General features: G+C 52.1%; 4 protein-coding genes and 1 non-coding gene across 5 annotated transcripts; 2 read left to right on the forward strand and 3 right to left on the reverse strand.

Annotated features, from left to right (window-relative positions):
* Nucleotides 1-1,731: 1,731 nt before the first annotated feature.
* Nucleotides 1,732-3,988, reverse strand: QC763_202600 (uncharacterized protein; the record flags this gene model as incomplete). The annotated part of the gene is made up of 2 exons (XM_062909294.1): nt 1,732-3,480; nt 3,980-3,988. 2 exons carry the CDS (start codon nt 3,986-3,988, stop codon nt 2,191-2,193), a joined length of 1,299 nt encoding a protein of 432 aa, XP_062768062.1. The 3' UTR covers nt 1,732-2,190.
* Nucleotides 3,989-14,006: 10,018 nt separating this feature from the next.
* QC763_0032050 lies at nt 14,007-14,077 on the forward strand. The gene has a single exon. It is a non-coding gene; the product is annotated as a tRNA-OTHER (tRNA).
* Nucleotides 14,078-14,832: 755 nt separating this feature from the next.
* On the reverse strand, nt 14,833-16,173 carry QC763_202610 (uncharacterized protein; the record flags this gene model as incomplete). The annotated part of the gene is made up of 1 exon (XM_062909295.1): nt 14,833-16,173. The coding sequence occupies one exon, from the start codon at nt 16,171-16,173 to the stop codon at nt 14,833-14,835; it is 1,341 nt and encodes a 446-aa protein (XP_062768063.1).
* Nucleotides 16,174-17,413: 1,240 nt separating this feature from the next.
* Nucleotides 17,414-18,105, reverse strand: naa20 (N-alpha-acetyltransferase 20; the record flags this gene model as incomplete). Its single annotated transcript, XM_062909296.1, has 2 exons — nt 17,875-18,105; nt 17,414-17,817 (listed from the first exon to the last, which is right to left on the reverse strand). The coding sequence occupies exons 1-2, from the start codon at nt 18,041-18,043 to the stop codon at nt 17,414-17,416; spliced, it is 573 nt and encodes a 190-aa protein (XP_062768064.1). The 5' UTR covers nt 18,044-18,105.
* Nucleotides 18,106-19,134: 1,029 nt separating this feature from the next.
* QC763_202630 (uncharacterized protein) lies at nt 19,135-20,467 on the forward strand (the record flags this gene model as incomplete). The annotated part of the gene is made up of 2 exons (XM_062909297.1): nt 19,135-19,883; nt 19,951-20,467. The coding sequence occupies 2 exons, from the start codon at nt 19,135-19,137 to the stop codon at nt 20,465-20,467; spliced, it is 1,266 nt and encodes a 421-aa protein (XP_062768065.1).
* Nucleotides 20,468-20,626: the final 159 nt, after the last annotated feature.

Genomic DNA, 20,626 nt, shown 5'->3' on the forward strand with positions numbered 1-20,626 from the left:
TCCCGTTTTTTACTACTTTCTCTCTCTCCGTTTATTCAACTAACCGATACGCCGCACGATGCACACACACACATAGCAAACTTACAAGGATCACGACGATCTCCCTTTTCTTTTCTGTCCCCCTTGTATTCTTGCGCTTTGTTGTTGCAAGGCCGCCGCCCTGTAAGATTGACAACAATGGGGGAGAGAAGCTATACCTACACTGGCAATTTTTGCGGATGATACGTTGGGTTGGGAATTACCCAGGGTTAGCTATAACTCTAATACCTTTTGGTTGAATGTCTTGGCATTTTTCTTTCACAACTTCCCCCAAAAAAGAAATTTCTCCATATTGCGAAAGAAAATGATTATCGATCGGGACAGCTTCGGTCTGAACAGACAGATCGGGGGAAAAGCGACGATCATTTCCAATTCCTCTTCCATTTTGGGGGCCTTCTTCAACATCCACAGCGTGTACAACGGCCTTGGTTTATGAATGGATCGAGTCAACAAAACCAAGTCCGGGGTAAGGTACCTACCTAGACAGGTTGTATACGCCGCGGAGGAGGCATAAATGACAGCTTTTGCCTTTCTATTACATACACACACACCCTTCCAAAACCCCACGAAGCTACTGCGAGGTACTGTACCTGAATAAAAAAAATCCCGTTCCAACGGCTCCTCGTGATGCATGATCTTGAAGCAGTTTGCTAGTTAGCGTGTCCACCAGCTGCCCAACGGTTTGTGGATTACCTCCCTTCAAGTCCTTGTTTCTCATCATCAAGCATCGTCATTGATCGGTTTGGTTTGGGAAACCGCCCCAGAATCCTTCGTGGCTCTCTCCAGATCGACCATTGGGCTCCAAGCGTCAACACCGATCAACAATGCAGAAACGTCTTCACGATCGGGCCGTTGTGGGATGAACCACCCCCCCAAAACCAAAGCTGTGCAAAGTGATCAGCAAGATGGCTGTTAAACTCCACAAATCCTCTCCAGCTCGTGTCAGGCCTCTCTGTCAGATCGGATAGGTCCAACAACTGGCCGCCGTTCATTTTAGGGGAGCTAAGGAACGAAACCTTTCCAGCCGCCGTTGAACTTAGCTATCCGGCCGAGTTCTTTCTTCTCTCATCATCAATGACGAAATTGGTTTCCTTCTTGTTGACAGTGATGATGATGATGATGATTGTGATCTTCCATCTTGCACATCTCAATCCTCCCCTAACCTATCTCCGGCGCTATTCACGATTCCAACAACCTGCCCTATGTAGACCACCAAAAAGATACCCCCCAGTCCTGGTCTCCATCTGGGCCTAGGTCCTTGAGATGGTATGACCGAGAACGTACGGAGGAAAAGAAAATAGGGCTAGTCTAATGTCTGTTCACCGTTTTTGTCCCTTTCCCCTGCTGTTTCCAGGGTGGATGTTGGTGGCAGTGGCGGCCCAAGTCTCTGCCTGCCTGTTGTCCATCCAATCCCTTCTGGGATAATTGAACAAACCCAAAACCAGTAGCAGTGCAATGTGGAGATCTGGGCTTGCTTGCCTGTCGGTCACCAGCCAAGCTTGTAAACCCTCAACGGTCAGTGATTACCCGCCTACTTCCAAGGTAAAAAAAAACATCATCACCGAAACCAGCCGAACAAGTAAAAATGTATATGCAAATCCCCTCACCAACTTCGCCCAGAGGGCTCAGCGGTATCGTCATATGTATTAAGACTCTCTCGCTCTCTCTCCTTGCAGCCAGAGCCACATCGTCAGTCGGTAATTATTATACATGGTAGTCCACATCGCTTTTTCCTTTCCTTCATGCGCTCATGTCATCCAACCTCCCTGACAGAAAGTCGTTCCCCCCACCACCCATCAAATCAATAGAGTATATGCATGTTATCCAAGAATGAACCCTTGCAGACCAAAGCAAAAAGAAAAAAATGTACAAAGTAAAAATGAAAATAACAAAGGAAAAGAATAATGTAAAACAAGGGACCAATTCGTATGGACGGGGTATCATCAGTATAAACACAGGTTTGTCGACAAAGGAAAAGAAAAAGAAAAAGAATATAAAACCCAGGGGAAGAAAGCCACTCGCTATGCAAAACCTTGCAAGTCCCGTCTTTTGTTTTTGTTTGCCCCTCATCCAAAGTCGTGTCATTTTTTTGTGTTATTGCTCAAGAGTCTTGTTCTTTGGTCTGGGACTCGCAGGTGCAGCATCCCCGAACTAAGGGAGGGATGGGTCAACCAGGTTGGAGACTGAAAGTCTGTTGACTCTTTCCTCAATTCTGCTGACGGCGCTCAGTCCGGGGTCGCTCAGCTTGAAAGTGGAAGCCGGGGCGTTGGGAGAGCTTGGGGCAGTAAGGGGGTGGTGGTGCTGGCGGCCGGTGGAGTAGTCATTGGTCTGGGGAGCAGGAGCGCCATAGGCAAGAGGCTGTCTGGGGTAGTCGCTGCGGGGGAAGACGGGAGACATGTTGAGTCTGAAGTCTGGGGAGTGGATTGGGTGAGCGGCGTCGGTGAGAGATGGCAGCTTGTGGCTGTTGTTGCCGTTGTTGCTGTTGTCCGCGGCAGAGGCAGAGGTCTGGTAAGAGTACACTCCATCCTCGGGGGCTGTCTTGAGAGGAGCAAGCATGGTACTCTCGGGCCTCGAGTCGTAGTAGCGCTGCGGTGGGGAGGGCGCCTGGGGTGAGGCTCCGTAGTGGGATCCGTTGTCCGACATCAGAGAGGGGGCCGCCTCCGAGTCGGGAGAGTAGACGGGGGAAGGGATGGGAGTCTCGAGCCCGTACTGGGCATCGTGCATGGAGGATGGGTGAAGAGGCGGCACCGGAGGTAAAGGTCTCTGGGAAGCCATGCCGTGGGCCTGGCGAAGGGGAAGGGGCCGCGAAGGGAGGGGGGCCATGGGCGACATGAGCGGAGATACCTCGCGGCCGTGATACTGGAGCGAGGTGGTGGTCATTGTGGCCTTGCGCTTGTCCTGTCTCTTTCTGCGGTTCTGGCTCCCGTTCCACCAGTTCTTTACAGCGTTGTCGCTGCGGCCGTGGAGACGTCTGGCAATGTCGGCCCACCGCTTGCCAATTTGCTGGACCATGGTCTCAATGATGACGCCTTCCTCGGGCGTGATGGGGTCGTGGTTGAGAGTAGGCTTCAAGTTCTGGTGATATCTTTCGCGGCACTGCTTTGGTGTTCTGGAGCCGAGGGCATTGGAGATGCGTACCCAGTTCAAGGGGCCCTGGTGCTGGACCAAAGACATGAGGTAGGCGTCCTCATGGGCAGACCAAGGGCCTCTTCTGTGGTTGTTAGATGGGGCAGTCATGATGTGGTTGTTGGTGTAATGAGACAGAGCAGCCGAAGCACAAGGGTGAGCGGTGCTATTGTCGGGGTGGTAGTAAAGCATGTAGAAGTCTGGAGAGTGGTGTTTGATGGGTGGTGATGTTGGTGGTGATGTTGATGATGAAGTTGCCTGATGGTGGATGAAGCTGTACAATGGTTCGACGAGGAAGGAGGAGGAGGAGGAGGTCTGATAAGTATCATTCCCAGAGTGTGAGCACAGAGACCCAAGAGGGAACAACAAGCGAACTGGCAAGCAGGCCACGGCTTGGCTCTGGATGGTACTTGGGACCGGGTCTGTCACTTGTGGGGACACTTGTGGGTGCTGCTAAACCAGGTGGAGGAGGGAACTTCGGTGCAGGGACATGGGTACCACCAGCAAGCCTCAAGAAACGGGGGCAGGGGCAGTTGGGGGGAGCCGTCCACAAACAGGCCCCCGTCTCCTGCACCCCTGTTCCCGGGCCCAGCTCTGGGCGGGCTGCTTGCTGCTGGAGCAGAGCAGAGCAGCAAGAACAGGACAGCGCTCATCAGCGCCAGCACACGACACAACGAAACGATGAAACGACTCCATCTGTAAGGTACCTGCCTACACTTGTGGTCTTCCCGCTTGAGCTACGATAGAGCATGGCGCCACAACAAGGTTGAGAAATATCCGTACCCGTTCATCAGTGACATGTGGAATCTCCAACGTCCCTCATTTGATGTCAATGGGGTGTGGCGCCGCCTGCCTCGTTGAGCTGTCGACGGCGTGTATACTCTAAAACCTTCACAGTGCTGGCGAGAGCTGTGGAGGAAAGACAGGTAACTCGGGGGGGTGGGGGTGAGGCCAGATGTACTTTCCAGAGGTACCTCCTGGCCGTCCCAGATTGAGTTCGGTACGTCCGAGTTTCCAGATATTTTAGCGGTTGGCTAGCTGCAAATGGCAGCGGCAAGGGTATCGGAGAGTTTAATTGATGCGGTTTGATGTGGCTTGAGAGGTACGTACCTCCACCATCGCCATCGCCTTCGACGCCGACATGGACAGCAGCATCGGCAGTGACTCCAGCAAGAAAAGAAGGTTCAGGGGATTCCGCAAGTGTGCAGTGTGCAGTGTCAGGCGAGCAATTTTGCCTGGAGCACCAGGTGCTGCAGTGCAGTCCCGTCGCCGTCGATTTTGATGCGTTGGATGCGGTGATGGAAAAGACAGCATAACGGTATAGATGATTCTTGTATTGCGGCGTCGCAGCCGTGGGATTATTATTGGGATCCCGGTCTCTTAACCGTACCTTATATTACCGTATTACTGGACGCTGTATATCGTCCGTTACCGCAGGGAGCAAGGATGGCACAGGGATCTCATCTCAGCTGCCCCGTGCCGGCCTTGTCTGCTTTGATGATCGCTGGCAGGGGCCTGTTCGCAACCAACACCACCACTTCACTCACACATCAATCACATCACACTTTTTTGCATCACGGACCATCTCTTGTCACTCTCACTCTCACTCTCACTCTCACCCACACTCACCCCTCACCGTCGATGAGAATCCTCCGATCCACAGATGATGACTGCCGCCTCTGCCCCTCCTAGTGGATATGGATCCAGACTCCTTATACTCAAAGCTTGCCGAGTAGTCGTGCTGCAAAGTGCGCCGATTTGCCTTCCCCTATGGCTGATAGCTCTGAGTGGTTTTTGTTAGGACGGCGCCGTCCCCTTGCTGGCAGCACATCATTTCACCTGACAAGTGAGAAGCTTCTTCCTCGAGGTCGATCTTCCTCAGCGGGCGCAACGCCGTTCGAAACGGTAACCAACGTCTGAATCAGGACCTGCACCTACCTGACTACAAGGAGACAATACATGACCCTAGGTCCAGTGGCTTGCAGGAAATGGCTTGTCCCATCTGTAGGGGATTTTCAAGTCTGTTGGGGGGTAGGTAGTGTAGAGGTTGCCGTCTTCGGCAATCCCCAAGATTTGCCAGTCCCGTTCCACCAAGCTGAACCCATCCACACCATTTTTCTCTTAAGACATATATTATGGCCCGGGGGTTCTTGGAGCAGAGAGCTTCCAAAACCACTCTCGCGCGACGCAATACAGTATCATCGCGGCTCGCATTAGGTATCATGTAGCAGGGCCGCTATTGTGCAGTGTCGGTTGAGCCAATCCGCCCCTCCTTTTTGATGATCCTCGTGGAGTCGGCATGGGATGAACTCGCATACGGCCGTCCCGTTTCTGGTTCTTTCTTGGGAGGTCCCTCGTTCCAAAAGGGACGAAAAAGGCCTCAAGATGCAGACAGAGCACACCACACCTTTCACAGGCGCGCGCATCCAGTACCGGACCGCATTCTTGCAGTGTACGAGACCTAGATGTTGGTGTGGCCACACAGGGCTGACACTCGATCCGGAGATGGCGGGCGCCTCCACGCGGGCATCTTGGGGGGGGAGGCTCTGGAAGGCGGCGAGAACCATCAGCAGCCGGGGGATGGCATGGCAAGATCGTGATGTTCTTTTGCCCCCCCCTGGTTTCCATATCTGGACAGAGAGCCTCATGGTACTCGTAAATCTCTCCACCACAATAACCAGTTCAGATTGTTGTTCCTGCAGAGAGAACCCAATCAGTGCTGATACGTGTCATTCCTCAACGGCTGAGATGGCGGTGAAAACGTGATCAAACACTCGAGACAGCGAAAAAGAAACAAGTGTCGAGCAAATGGGATTGCTGGGTAGCATCCCTCGTCATCCCATGACGGCCTCGTCCCAAGCTGCTGGGGCGCGCCAGTGGCTAGCTCCCATGATTAGCCAACCCTGTGAACCAGATCGTCGGACTCCTCAGGTGCGCAATAATTCCCGTTGGAATTATTTGAGGGCTGATATGATATAGGGCCAGCATGTAGCAAATATGGGCGAGGGGTCCTATCTGTTGTGAGCGCCAGTGGGTGGTATTCTCTTCGCTTACTGATTCAGAAAGACGCTCCTGAAGCTTGATATCCAAGGGAGGGGCTCTTCGCTAAAAAGGGGTGAAAACGGCAAGTCGGTCGCCAGTCGATGGTACTGTTGCTGTCAAATGGTAGCGGCCGAGATCTGGGGTTAAGCTTCAAATCCCAGCGAGCCGGTCTGTGCTGATCCTGAGCGGGTGGCTTTTCTTCAGCGACCCATCCACTTGGGTACCCGACCGGCTAAATGCATTGGAAGGGGGTAGGGGTGCATGGACTTTGCAACGGCGCTTAGTGTAGCTTTCTGCTCTATCCTCCAACGTAGCCTCGTAGCCTCTCGGCGCTGGTTTGAACCTCGTTCCTGACGTTACACCCAGCAATCAGACGGCAGCGACCGCGGCACTCTCCCGAGCAGTCTTCTTCTGACCCAGACGGGAAACCAGATCGCCGCGACTCCAACCCACCCACCACATTCGAGCAGTCTTTGGGACCAGTACTGGAGGAGGGATGGCACGGACCGGTGATCGTCAGTTGCTCGAGATCTGCCCTGACAACCCCCCTCCGTTATCGAATCACCTCGCACAACATCAGGAGGAACGGCGATGGCGGTGATATGATATGCAGATCCCGAGGGGAGTGTCGATTATCTGCGCAAATAATAAGTTGTTGGTCTGGCAAGTCTATGGAAGTATGTTTGGCAGAACATCTCTGGTTATCCATGTTTCACCTTTCTGATTCGGATAAGCAGAGCGACGACACCTCGTTTATCACATACCGCAAGCGAACCGAACCCACTGGCAGTCCCCAATCCCGTACCACACCACACCACAAGGTGTCTTCCACACCGCTATAATTAAATCTTTTGGGTATAACGGCTGACAGTTATAGCTCTGGGCGCGGGGGTTGTACATGGACTGATACTTTTCACACACAACCCTCACACAAGCGACGCCAGGCTATGTATGTACGATTATAGGAGAATATCATCCGTGCTGCACATTAGCACCTTTCCCGCCAACCTGGGAACGAACCATGATGCGATGCGAGGACACCCCGAAGGCCCGAACGACAAACTTCCGAAGATTTGCGCGCCGGTAGCACCAGAAAACCCTTTGAACTGCAAACCAATATGCTGTGACGCTGTAACAGCTGCTGCTGCTGCTGCTGCCGTCGTCTTCATAGGCAAGTAACAGCCTCTGATGATCTGATCTGATACCAGTACAGTACTGTACTGTCTGTAAAACCCAACCGTTCGGGTAGGCGTGCGGGTGAAACGGACCCGAAGCAACTTCCCGCATGTTTGAACGTCTCCGCTTCGTCAAGCTCTCGCTGCAACTACAAAGTTCCTCCTCGCGACGTCAGAATAGACAGCACAGCAATCCGCCAAGATTGGACACATCGTCCTTGCAAATCTCTCGGGTGGTCAGCTGGGCGGTTCAACGGGGGCCCTTGCTACCGTGGTATCGCATCTCTTTCTCCCTCAGACACACACACACGATGCAAAAACAGCCAAGCACGCCAAGACACCTATCCCTACCCCCTCTTCTCGTTTGGTATCCCCCGATGTTGCGATACTCCAGACACAGACCTTGGCTTCGTATACCAACGAGGCTCCCAGATCGTGGGGAGAGGGGTCAAATATCTTGGACCTCTGTACGAGCGGTGCACTTGTCATTTTTCCTTGTTGCTGGCTTGCATGATCTTCCCGTGCGTAGTGTAGCAACCTCGCAATTACTCGCTATCTTATTCGCCAGCAAGGTGGAATACAGTCATCTCACACACACTGAGCGATGTTCCCAAAGGCCTTTTTCTTTCCACCTTGACACCACAAGCAGCAGGGAAAATAATACCCTTGTCTTGCGGTATCCGCGCTCCCGAGGGGTCTTTTTACTTCACAACGGCATGCAAGCAGCCGGTATTGCTTACAGAGATCCAGCCGGTAGCCCCACCGCCGTCACCATCACCGTTCAGATGATATGTAGATACGTACCTCATCCTTCACCCTCTCTTCACCAGCCACACCCGCCACACGCCCCATCCCCTCGGGCTCCTAGCCGCCTCCAGCTGGAAGATAAGGCTCACCTCCCCGTTGGCTGGAGGGGAAAGAAGGAGGAGGGTCAACCAACGAACCGGGGCCCCGGATGTCTGGCAGCGCCCCGAAATCTGAATGCCCACCACCCTCCTCCTCATGATCATCCCCTTCCCCCCGTAGCTGCAAGTCTGTCCCAGCGGCTCGGGCACCACCCTACTCCGCAATGTGGCTAAAGCCCGACTCGGCGACCTTTTATTTTTTTTTTCTTCAGGGGGGGGAAGAAGCGATCCGTCCTAGCGTTGACGCAAAAGAGTAACGCAAAAAACCGTTGTCACACAGCATCGGGTCCAATCATGTCGGAGGGATCTTCAAGGTGGCGTTTTCTCTTGTCTTTTGGTTGCCCAGGGGGGCCCCTGGTGAGGGGGACTAACTGATATTGGTAATCGCTAGCGAACGGTTCAGCTGAGGCTTTGCGACGCCATTTTGTAGGATGGACTTGCCGTTTTGGATGGGAGCATGGAGAGATGGATTGGTGATTGTTGTTGGGGGGGAGTGGATAGCTATGGATATGGATATGGGGGCGGGGGGAGGGGTTGTTTTGTGGTATGTTTGAGGTTTGTGTGTCTTTTTGGGAGTATTTTGTTTGTGTATGTTATATTTTCTTAGGTGGGTGAGAGAGAGTAGTGAAATGCTGATATATTTCACCCCTTTTGGACGACACTGTAACTCCTCTTTCTCTTTTTCGTTCGACATCATCATCATCATCATCATCATCATCATCACCACCACCACTTGAAACCTCTCCAGACTTCTATGCTCCAGCAAGCGTTGCGCGCGCATCATTGGGACGTCAAATCTCTCAATAATTCGGATATCCTCCCGGCCGACGTTCCAAAACCCTATTATTCCCAGGTTAATAAACGGGACGGGATGTTTACCTACCTACCTATATGGTACGCTACTATTCATGTACGGAACATCCCCTCAGACAGTTATTCCCTCTCTACGGATGTAGCACTGCACGTTGGATATGTATGTATTCTCGAAATAGTAACGGGAAGAAAATAAGTGGACAAAATCCCCCTCCCCCCGCCCCCAGGGTTCAATAGTACAAACCCGGCACCAAGTTTCTCTCTTGTCCTTCCCGCTACCACCTGCATTTACAAGAGGTTGGTTGAGCCTCGGTATGTGGATATAGGTACCGTATGTACTGTAACTTATACCCCCAGCCATTTTATTCAACGTCATACCAGCAGGACAAAATACATATTGAACGGCAAACACAGCTGGGGATGACTAGCAGTAAAAATGTCCAGCCTGGAATGTGAAAATGCAAAGCAAGTTGAAATGCAGATTGGCAAAAATGCAACGGGAACAATGATTACCAGCCAGTCGATCGGGGGTTTGTTGAGCTGGACAGGGGTGTCAAACCCGCCGCCGCATCTACAAGCAGTGACGAAAGCGTTCACATCACCGATTCTGCTGTCCGTCTGTCTCTTCCTGCAAAGAATTCCTTCGTTTTACTGCCTTGTTGGGATGTGACAAAAATAAAGTCTGGATCGGCCGAGCTGGGTTGGGTCAGTTAAACCATGACCTCGGGCATGCGGAACAGAGACTGAGATACCCACCTACCTTATCTATTCCAAGTCAACAACGGCTTCCCACCGTTTTCTTTTGTCTCTTCATGATGTATATACAACAACTCGAGGAAAGCCAAGGCATGATATGCCTGTCTTGACCCAGATAACCTCCCTTCTCTTGTCTCGATCTTTTTCAAACGCCCGCCGTTGGGAAAAGAAAAGCAAGTGAGACAGGAAAGAACTGGTAGTCTCCTTCCTATTGGTAGCTGCTCCTATTATTCACCGACAAACACACAACACCTGGGTACATCCCCGCTTCGAGAACCCAAAAAAAACAAGCTCCGAGACATTTTTTTCTCTTTCTGTGTGTGTGTTGTGTTCCAAAGTGGCTTGAGAGGTCAACGGTCGTCGGTAAAAGAGATACCGAGGAGAAGGACAGGAAGAAAGCCAAAAGTCTCACGAGGAGGATCTCGCTTGTTGTATTCTGTACCACATGTGGGTGGTGGTGAGACAAAAAAAACCGGTGGTGGGCTTTTCGGTTTTCTGAGGCTCGCAAAAAAGCTAAAGCCCGAGGCCGGGGGAGACCTGTTGAGGAAATACCCCCCCCATGGCCAGGCTATAGCTGAACTCGAGAGCTGTGGGTGGTAGTCCAATTCCAGCTGTCCCAAGTTCTCAGCTGGATGGACTGTTACAATGCTTGTATTCCCTCTGTCATTCTCCTCGGGAAACGATGAAAAAACTGCCCGTGTTCTTTCCCAAACAAGATCATGTGTGTTGACGAAAAAGCAGGATTTGTTCTCTTCTAACCCAGCAAACCGGCAAAACTGCCACCTATTTTGGACATCCTCTCCTCTGACGTGGCTCCTGCAACCACCATATCTTAATCTATTCCAGCGGCAGCGCTTCGCTTTCGTGTTTGATCCCCTGCCGGGCGGGCCACTGGTCACCGGGAACGGTCAACAAGACCTGAAAGGACATCGATTTCCTGACCACCCACCTCTTCCTCCCCCCCAAAACCCCTTTCCGAGAAGAGGGGTGCCGGATCCCAAAGCGGAACATCATCCTGCTTCCTGCATGTCTCTCTTCCTGCCTCGTTTGATGAAATAAATAATAGGGTCTTCTTTGGAGATATTCTCTTGGCCTGCTTCCCCTGAGGCCAGGCTGGGCGGCAGCTGGAGCTTGATGGCGGAATACCGTCTATCAAGTGCACTTTTGCCACCCACACTCGCATCTGGTGAAGCTCGCGTAGGCAGGTTAGGTCTGGGAGTGAGACAGTTGACGACAATGAGCACTGTTTGAATGCAAGAGTGAGCATATCCGGAATGTTAGGCGTCATCGACACCCGCGGTCTGAGATTCAAGTACGTACCGTGCTCTCGGAACCGTTATGAGACACATAAAGCTTGAGTAGATGTTGAGCGGGTGACCGGTCTATTGATAGGCAGACACAATATTCCGAGAAGCGATAGGATGATGGGATATCGTGATCATGTAAACGGCGAAGTAAGGGATAGAAGGGCATCCATAGTCGCCAGCAGCATGTCATGGCCGGTACTGCAGCCGAGAAAAGGTGGAATGGCCGGCGATACGCTTCCAGCTTTCATTGACAACTCATCCTGACTGCATCTAAGAGTATGCAGGTTGTGGGCTCGGTTAGCGAGCACGACAAGCAAACAGCTCTCGTTTTCTCTTCGCCCAGGTTACTCACCTCTTGCCCTTCATCGACCCAGTAAAGTCCGCATATTAGACTCGGAGACAAAAAGAACGCCGTGGCGTCTCGATCGACCCAGGCCATTCCAGTCCCAGCTGTAGAATAACGGCGTAAAACGGTCAACTAGCCCCCAGTCCCCCATTTCGCGCCCGCTGGCCTCGTTCTGGACCCCGACTACCACCTGAATTGCCGAACAGGCCGGGCTTCCGGGGAAGTAGGGAGGAGGTTCTTGTCCAACACACCATCCGCAAAGGCTGACACTGCAACGGTTGAGTCCGGCAAGCGGGGAACGAACTGGAATTTGGGAACTTTTGATTCAGAATATGCCAGAGGATTGAGTATGTACTACACATCCATTCTGACAATTCTCGTCAACCCGAGTGGCCGGATCGACGAAGAGGAGAAGTCGACGAGCCTGTTTCCCCTCTGGGCTTTCTAGTCTCGGTTGGACATTCCTTATCTGATCAGTCTTGCTGGGTAGTACTTCTCCTCGGGAAAAGGGGAGGTAAAGGCTATGTGTGAGTACAAAGCGATGCGTACCAGAGAATCCAGGTCGAAGGCGGTCTCAAGTGTCCAACACTCGGGGCCTATGCAAACAACACGTTCGAAGAGTGCTGATGCTGTCATACTCCTGGGATGCTCACCTTCCTAGATGTACTCTGAGTTGTACATTGCCTTGGTGGCAATTTACTAGCCCTCAAACGTGAGGGACAAGACCGCTATTGGCCTACTGCTGCATGTTTGTTCGAATCAAGTGCAGAACACGAGGGGATTCTGTCGCTGTCAGCAAGGAGCATGATAATCAGAAGTTGAAGATACGTAAAGAAGGCGTGATTGTAGAATGCGGTAGCAACGAGGAAGCTTTGCACCCGCGCACTTCTTCGCCCTTGATGGAAGTGAGAACCACTCCAATCTTTGTTCTACGACGACACCACATCAGCCCGCCACCATATCAAGATTCACCACCTTGCAGTGAGTTGTGCCGTTGCGCCCGATGAGCCGCTGTCGTTTGTGCAGCAACGGCATGAGCACCGCGTTGGCACCAGCTGCCATGCGAATACTGAAGTCAAGATCTCCACTCAGTCGCCGCGGTACTGAAGGACACTTGAGAGATAGTGTACACCGCCAGGCTTGGGATGAGAGAGACTGAAAGGTATCGGTATCACGCCAGGACAGAGAAATGACTCAAAATCCTACCCATAAGGCACCTCCTGCCGACTCTACGGATGGCAGATGATACCTGACATTCTTGTCTCTCGGATCATGACGCCGGTTCCGCGGTCTGAGCTTGAGAAAGGTGCAAGTATTCGAAGAAACCTTGCTGTCGTTGCATGATATGGATACTAGGGACCAATTACATGGCGCTGGCCGAATGGAAAACGACCTTTCAAAACGGTGGGATATCGCTATATTGGTGAGCAGTGGTCAGGTAGTCTGGTGTAATCGCTTACAAACGCTGATGGGGGAGTATTTATGACGTTGTGCTGATGTTTGGTGGTCTGTAATAAGATGAATAGGGGTAAAGTTCACAAAAGTGGATTGGTTGGCTGTCGTTACTCGAGCAAGTTTGGTTGCACTTTGCTGCTTCAGCTGTGCTGGGTAAATCGATTGTCGAGACTGTCCCAAAAGGGCAGTATGCCGAACGTCTTAATAGCTTCGTGGCAGCTGAGAATTGAGGACGGCGCGATTTTGTGGCCATGAGTTGGTGATGGGTTGAGTGTCGATTGCTGATGATCGTGGTAGATGAAGGGAAGGGAGGCCACTGATGGATGGCCTGGTGCTGATCGCGGCAAGGCTTCAGAGAACCTCGACAAACTAGAAGATTGCAAAAAAGAGAGTTGCGAGGTAGGGTGTGAAAGCAAGACGAGAGGTACTTTTCGGAGATGTTGGGTATGCTGTGTCCAGGTTCCCGACCTCAATGTTGCAGCCTAGAGACCCTACGGAGAGAGGTCAAGGAAAGAAAAGGCGTCGACACGGGATCGCTCTTGCTTTCTTGCTCTGAAGCTACCTCGCTCCTTCCAGCAAACTTCTCATTGCTTGGAAAGTGAGGCCTACAACGCACCTTCCTGTGCATCCGCCTAGCTTCTCTCAAGTGACGGAAGGAGCGTTCATCAATGGGTAAAAATGCCTTGGCACCTTCCGCTGAGGCAGCCTCGCTCCTCCCCATGCTTGATGGCATCGCCGGCACACCTGGAAGTGAGGCCTTAGACCCACCTTACCTCTTCAATGTTAGGGCCTTGGGATAATCTCAGATTTATATCTTTAGAGAATCTCAGCACCTCATCTATCACTGTTGCCATTTAGTGTGCAATGCTCAACTGGACCAAATGACCCTGCATTCTTGCCAGGTCATGTAAAAAGAGATGTAACTGGGAGATGGTGGTCAAAACCATAGAGGTCCAGTCAGCTCGAGATTTGATGTCTGTCAAGACAAAGCAAAAAGAACAGACGCTGTCAACGCCTATCCCTGAGGGAATCAAACGCTGTGTGGCGAGCCAGGAGTCGAACCTGGGTCTTCGCTCTAACTCGGGAGTGTAATAACCGCTATACTACCACGCCACGGAAACGCTTTTTGGAAATTGGGACGATATACTGGGGCTGGGTTGAGTCTTGAGAAGTGGGTTTTAGGTTCTGTTGGTGTGGAAAATGGCGCGTGGTGGCGTCGAGATATCCGGGTCATTGTAAACCTTAGATTGGTATGCTCCGAAGAGCCACTCAACCGCCATGATCTTGAAGAATTTAAAGCAGTCTTTTCTTCACCTGACCACAAGACTAGAGAAAATGACGAATTAATGTAACCCTGAGCTCTGTGTGAGTGAGATATCTTCGTAGGGCATGGGGTAGTGGCAGGATATCTCTGTGTTTCAACATCCGTCTGTCTTTCCTTCATGCTCGACATCTCACTGTCATTGACCGCGCTCTTGCTCTTTTTTTACAGTTAATTAGTTATTACTCTCGGTATATTAGTTCTTTGACTCTATTTGCCTAATCGTCTATCGTCAATCTACCTCTTTCCCTTTTGCAGAACTCCATTACTCCTGATTCCATAATCAGAAACCATAACCTCACCCATCACTCCTGAATCATCACACACACAGAGTACACACTCGATACATCTTCATCCAGCCTCCACTCTCATACCATCTTCATCCCGCCTCCAACCTCATCCAATCCTAACCCATTCCTCCAACATCATCCCATCTTTCACACCATACATAGCCCTCCCTCTCACCTCATAACCCCAAACATTTATTCACATAAGTCATAACCATCATCATAACACCACCCCCCCCCCTTAAAAAAAACATTGCATCTTACTCACCACTTACCCCCATCCCAAACCCCTTCCCCTCCCAAGTCTCCCTCGTACTAACCCCCCCCCTCACCCCAAACCTCTCCCCCCCAAACCCAAACCTCGCCAACCCCTTCCTACACTGCCACCGAACCCAATACTCCCAATCCAGCCCCGCAACCCTAGGCACCATCCCGCTCCCAAACAACCCATTCTCCACCACCAGCAAGCTCTCCACCGAATCCAACACCAGCGCCCCCCTCGAGCTCATGAACCCCCCCGCGTTCTGCCCAGCCAGACAGACATGCCTCACAAGCCTCATATCCGGCGTCAGCCTGATCAAATTCTTCCCAGAGGTTGACGACATGACCTCATTCGACAAACCAATGACGTCGGTCGAAAGATCAACGTAGATCCTCGGCTGGGGGTGTCCACGTGGAGCAAGTCCGAGACGATACCTCTTGAGCGCGGCAAGCCGCGATTCGGAGCAGACAGACAGTAGTACCGGGGGAGGGGTGCTGCAGGTGAAGATGTTGGATTTGGAAGAGGGGTAGGAGGACGAGGTGGTGGCGAAGGAGTATTTCTCCCCTTCGCGAGACGAAAACGATCTACCCCTGGCGAGACGAGTGGTGGTGGTGGTGGTGTCTCTTCTTGGACGGGATGAAAACTTGTGCAGCCAATCGCCTGTGAGGTTGGAGATGTGATTGTTCTGCTTGGGGAGCTGGAGGAGCATGATGCGTGATTTGGGGAGCGCTTCGGCCCAGATTTGCTGTCTGAGTTCGGCGGGGAGGAGGCGGAATTTGGGAAAGGTTGTTGGGGATCCTCTGGGTAGGGGGCGGAGGAGGGAGGAGGAGTGGATTGGGATAAGGGAAGAGGAGGGGTGGTTTGGGTTGAGGGTCCAGAGGCGGCGCTCTTCAGAGTGTTCTTGGCAGGCTTCTTGACATAACCGGGCGTAGGACCGGATTCGCTCGCTGAACCAGCCGCAGAGGATGGATACTTTGAGGAAGAGCCGGATCCAGTAACAGTCGGAGCTGCTGCTGGTGTTGTCCAGCATGGAGGGGTCCCGCTGCTCGGGGAGGGTGGTGGTGGTGGTGATGATTGTGGTGCTGGAGGGGTCAAAGGTGGGTGTCCAGGAGGAGAGGGTGGCGAGGCCGTAGAGGGGATCCAGCATTTTGGCGGGTAGTGGTGTGGTTGTGGTTGTTACGAGCGGAAGATCACTAAGGGGGGTGATCGATACCGCGGAGGGGACCGTAGTCGATACCGGGCAGAGACTCAGCCTGTAGGACGATGAGGACAAGAGTACAGATGAGCACGATGACGACAAAATTTGTGCTGTTTCTTGGCCGAGGTGGTGGTCTATCATATACCCGGAAAGTAATCAGTCCGCACCATGATCGAATGTCTGTCAGTACCAGCTTGACAAACACGGCTGCCCCTTTTGTAATTCCTGCGAAACCTCCGCTCGTGGGAGCAGGAAGTCCAAAGCTATTTCCTTGCGCTGTGATAGTCAGTGCCCATACAGGTGAACTCCATCAACAACGTGGATGGCCGCCGCTATCGTGTGCTAATGTACTCCAGAATCTGGAGAAGATGGTTTCTTTGCTCGTTCACAGTTTCAAAAGCTGGGTAGAGGCGCGCTAGAGGGATCAAACAGGCGCCGTTGAAGGACCATTGGGTCTGGGCCGAGTGATGCATAAGGTTTGATGGCACGAGCGGACGTCTTGAGACAGGCTGGGAAAGCTAGAGAGAAAATTGGGTGTACTGTATGCGAGTACCTCGGCCGTGATATCTTGTCGGACATCGGGAAATTGCCTGATTCCGACATAGAAGAAGGGGCATCGCCGGAAATCTGGCAGATTGCTTGCGTAGGCAGTGCTCGAGTGTGGCCCAAGTGTATATCGCACGACCCTAATGCGAGTGCTGGTGAATCCAAGGGCCTGGTTGGACTAAGTATGCAAACCCCAAACCCAGACCTAGCACATCTCGATCTCGAAGAGATACTTGTTCGATTTCCCTGAGCTGCTTGTTGCAAGGTCTGTCGAGGCATCCATAAAGACTTTTGGACCTCGAGTTGCACCAAAGCAGAGAGCTGGGCGAAGTGCTCATTTGAGTTATTGACTTTCTGATATCTGGCTTGAAAAGTTCAACATACCGATGATCAAGAATCTCTTCCACTCAGAGTCCTAGTTTGCCATCTGCGAAATCGAAGATTTTCTTAAGGGCAGCGCCACGACATTGCCTGTGTGTTATAATCCACCGAAGCACATCAGGAAAAGTTACACAAAGACCGAAAGCTGCATTGGCTTGGGAAGCTGCAGCTGTTCCTTGCATTCGCATGTATGCAAGGGCTTCTGATAAAACTTCATTGCATTCCTCTCTCTCTCTCGTGTGACTGCTACTACAACTCATCCACCACGCGATGTTGATGCGGGAACATTTAGGGCGGCATAAATGAGGAAACGTTGTTTCTCGAATGCCGACAGCGAGTCCTCGGTGGTAATGTTGGGTATCATGGCTTGCTCGTGAGCTTTCGTCAAAGAGCCCAATCCTTTGGATAAGATCGAGGTGTGGTGTGGTGATATGCTGTGGCATAATCTCAGACCTCACCACACGTCGGTTGGGTCAATCTCATGCTTCTCCCCATCAGCCCTGATGTGCTCTTTCTTGACATCTCTCTTCAATGGTTTTCGCATATCGTAGGCATCCTCGCTGTCCTGAGTGGGGTCGGTTGAATGGTCGCCATAGTATTCCTTGACCACCCTGAAAATACTGTAGCCCATGCTTTCATAGAATTTGATGGCCTTGTAGTTTGTCTTGCGCACAAACAAGTCGACGAACCAGGCGTTTCCGGCATCACCAGCGGCCTCGAGCTGCTCTGTGAGGAGCTTGCCAATACCAAGTCGGCGAGCCTCAGGGGCCACGGTGACGGCTGTGATGTGGGCGTGCCAAGGAAGATAATGCTCTGAGAATTTGTAGACGTCAGGAGACGACTCGAGCTTTCCCATTACTAAGCATTTTTTTCAGTATCGAGTCAGATTCAAACTGTGTACGTGGTTCAACTCACTGTATCCGATAATGTTTCCATTCTCGTCTTCAGCAACCTGGAAGAGTGATGGCCATTTTGCGTAATACTGAAGATAGAAGGACAGTTCATATGTCTCTGTGAGAGGATCCAGGTTGCATTTTGATAGCTTGTTCAGGTCATCAGGCCTGAACCGGCGAAAGTTGGCCATGACTGTCGAGGTTTGTGAAATTTGAGCTTCGATAGATGGTGGGGAGCTTTGATGTTGGCGTCAAAGTTGACAATGGCTGGGCAGTTTACAATCCAACGTTCAGTGACCTACTAACAGTATTCTGCGTGACTCAACTGGAACTCTGTTAGGCCAGCTGAACACCCAAAGGGAAAAATAACGACTTTTGATTGGCTGTTGGGGCTGTTCTGCAGCATCCCGCAACACCCGCACGCACTGTGGCACAAGCCCCTGGCGACGTCTTGTCAGGTACCTACCTCGCCTGAGTCAAAGGAGAGACTGATGAAACTTAAGCTTGGCTGCTGCTATCATCGACTTCATTTCAAGCGCTTTGGTTTCTGATATCGCAATTGTTACCGCTTCAGCATCCAGGGTATCCCTCCTGCACCCACAAAAAACTGCCCAAGCAAAAACCAATGCCGGAGCCCGTTTCCTGCCAGAGATAGAAGTACCTTGGTTCTTAACACTCACACCGCTGATATCAGGCTCACCAAGATAGCGATTGCGTACCGGTCTCGGACCACCGACATCCTACAATCCCACGAACCCCCGGCACCCTTCCCCTCGTCAGCACTGGGCCGACGGCAGACAGAACCAAAATTTATGCGACCTTTCTGAGAAGCAGATTTGGACGTGAAGCAGCTACGAGGAGTTCATGCGAAGCTCCTCTCATCAGCTGTCCCTTGACTCCCTTGACAAAACGCCGAACACCTGACCTCCATAGGTATTAAGCACTACTTTTTGCCCAACGACGAGTCCACCGAACACCCTACTGGGCCCGCACGACCCCAACTATAGACCACGCATTTTGATATAGAATACTTGTGTCATCCTCCCGGATTTTCCTTCCAGCAGTCGGAAAGCGAACTTTGAGGAACTCTTCCTGTCACTGTTGAGCCAACCCATTTCAGACTTAATCGTATCGAAACCCTGGCTGCGGGGACAAGCAATCGATAGCAACGTCTGATAGCACAAGCCCAGACCGACATTACGATCAGCTTCACCCTGCTCGGTCATAACCGCAGCTCCAGACTCCCAAAGCGCGCAATCTCGCGCGCAGATAGTCTTCCAAAATGGCGTCGTACACACCGCGGCATTCCCGGCATCCATCTCTCGATCTCAGCCAAACCACTTCGTACTCTCCCTCCCGCGAGCGCCGCCAGTCCAAAGCCTCCTCCTTCGCCGACCGCCCCGGGACACCCCTCCGCAACGGTTTCGCCTCGTCTGATATGGATTTGGCAATGATGAACGGTGATGGCGGTGGCAACGGCCTTGGCAACCTGGCCGACGAGTTGGCCGGGCTTGACGATGACTACGATGACTATGACGACTACGACGAGGATGTCCCGGAGGGAGAGTACGACGATGACAACGAGCTACAGAAAAGCCAGATAACCACCCGCGGAAACAGTCCACACAAAACACAGGGAACTAATTTCGAGGATACGGATGACACAGACCTGGACCAGAAAGGTGGCCAGCAGGTGCGGGATAGCGGTGTCGATGTAGAGCACAGCCCATCACGAGGAAGCAGTCTCCCACACAGGTTGAGGAATAACAGTCTGGGCGTACCCTCGCCCAGCGGGAAGCACGGGCACAGGAGAAAAGGCAGCGCATATGACGGCAGTGAATATGGCAGCGAGAGCGACCTCGACAATGGCGGGATGCCACCACGCTTAATAGAGAAAATGGATGAGGTGGAAAGTCTGGCGAGACGGGGGACAGAGAAGACGGGAGGGCCGTTGGATGGGACATTTCAGAGGGTTACTGAAGGGCTGCGGGATTTGGGCAGTCAAGCGGGTGTGGAGGGTGGTGCCACTAGGTATTTTCTTCCCAATCATCCTCCGACCTGGATATTTTCAAACGCTAACATCGCTCTTTTTCACCAGGTTAATAACCGCCCACTCGGCCGTGACAACTCACCTGAGCCATCAAAACAGACAAATGCACAACCTCTCCTTCCCGCTCTTGTCGCCCCTGGTAGCACCACCAGATCCGGAGGCTATCGAAGAGCTGTTGCCGATGCTCATCAGTCTTTCGGAACTCATGCCTCGGCCTTCGACAACCGCTCTCCAGTCATTATCCTCGCTTCACAGCCTGACAACGGATCTGGTGAATACGCTCAACTATCTGAGCGACACGATTCACATGTCAAGGCAAACCACCAATATTGCCACAAGAAGGTTAAAGTCGGCGAAAGATCTCGTGGCGGAGATCAAGCATGATGAGGAGCTGAGAGAGGAAGGGGAGAGGTGGCTAGCAAAGGGGAAGTGGGGTGAGAGATTGGAGCGAAGGGAATGTGCGAATGTGTGTGGTGAAGTAGTGGGCGGGTTTGAGAAGGTATGTGAAGGCTGGAGGAAGAGGCTGGTGGAGTTGGCCAGAGCAGAAGAGATGGGCCAAGCTTAAATTTGAGGCAAGATTCTGACATGTTTGCGGTGTTGTTGTGTTTGTTTGAAGGAAGACATTTCGCGGGAGGGGGAGGGGAGGGTTGGTTTGGATTTTATGCATATATTGGTTTGGTTGGGTTTTGGTTTGGGTGGGTGGGTGGGTAGGTTGGTTGGTTGG

This window comes from Podospora pseudopauciseta, assembly GCF_035222475.1.
Source record: "Podospora pseudopauciseta strain CBS 411.78 chromosome 2 map unlocalized CBS411.78m_2, whole genome shotgun sequence".
NCBI classification, from domain to species: Eukaryota; Fungi; Ascomycota; class Sordariomycetes; order Sordariales; family Podosporaceae; genus Podospora; species Podospora pseudopauciseta.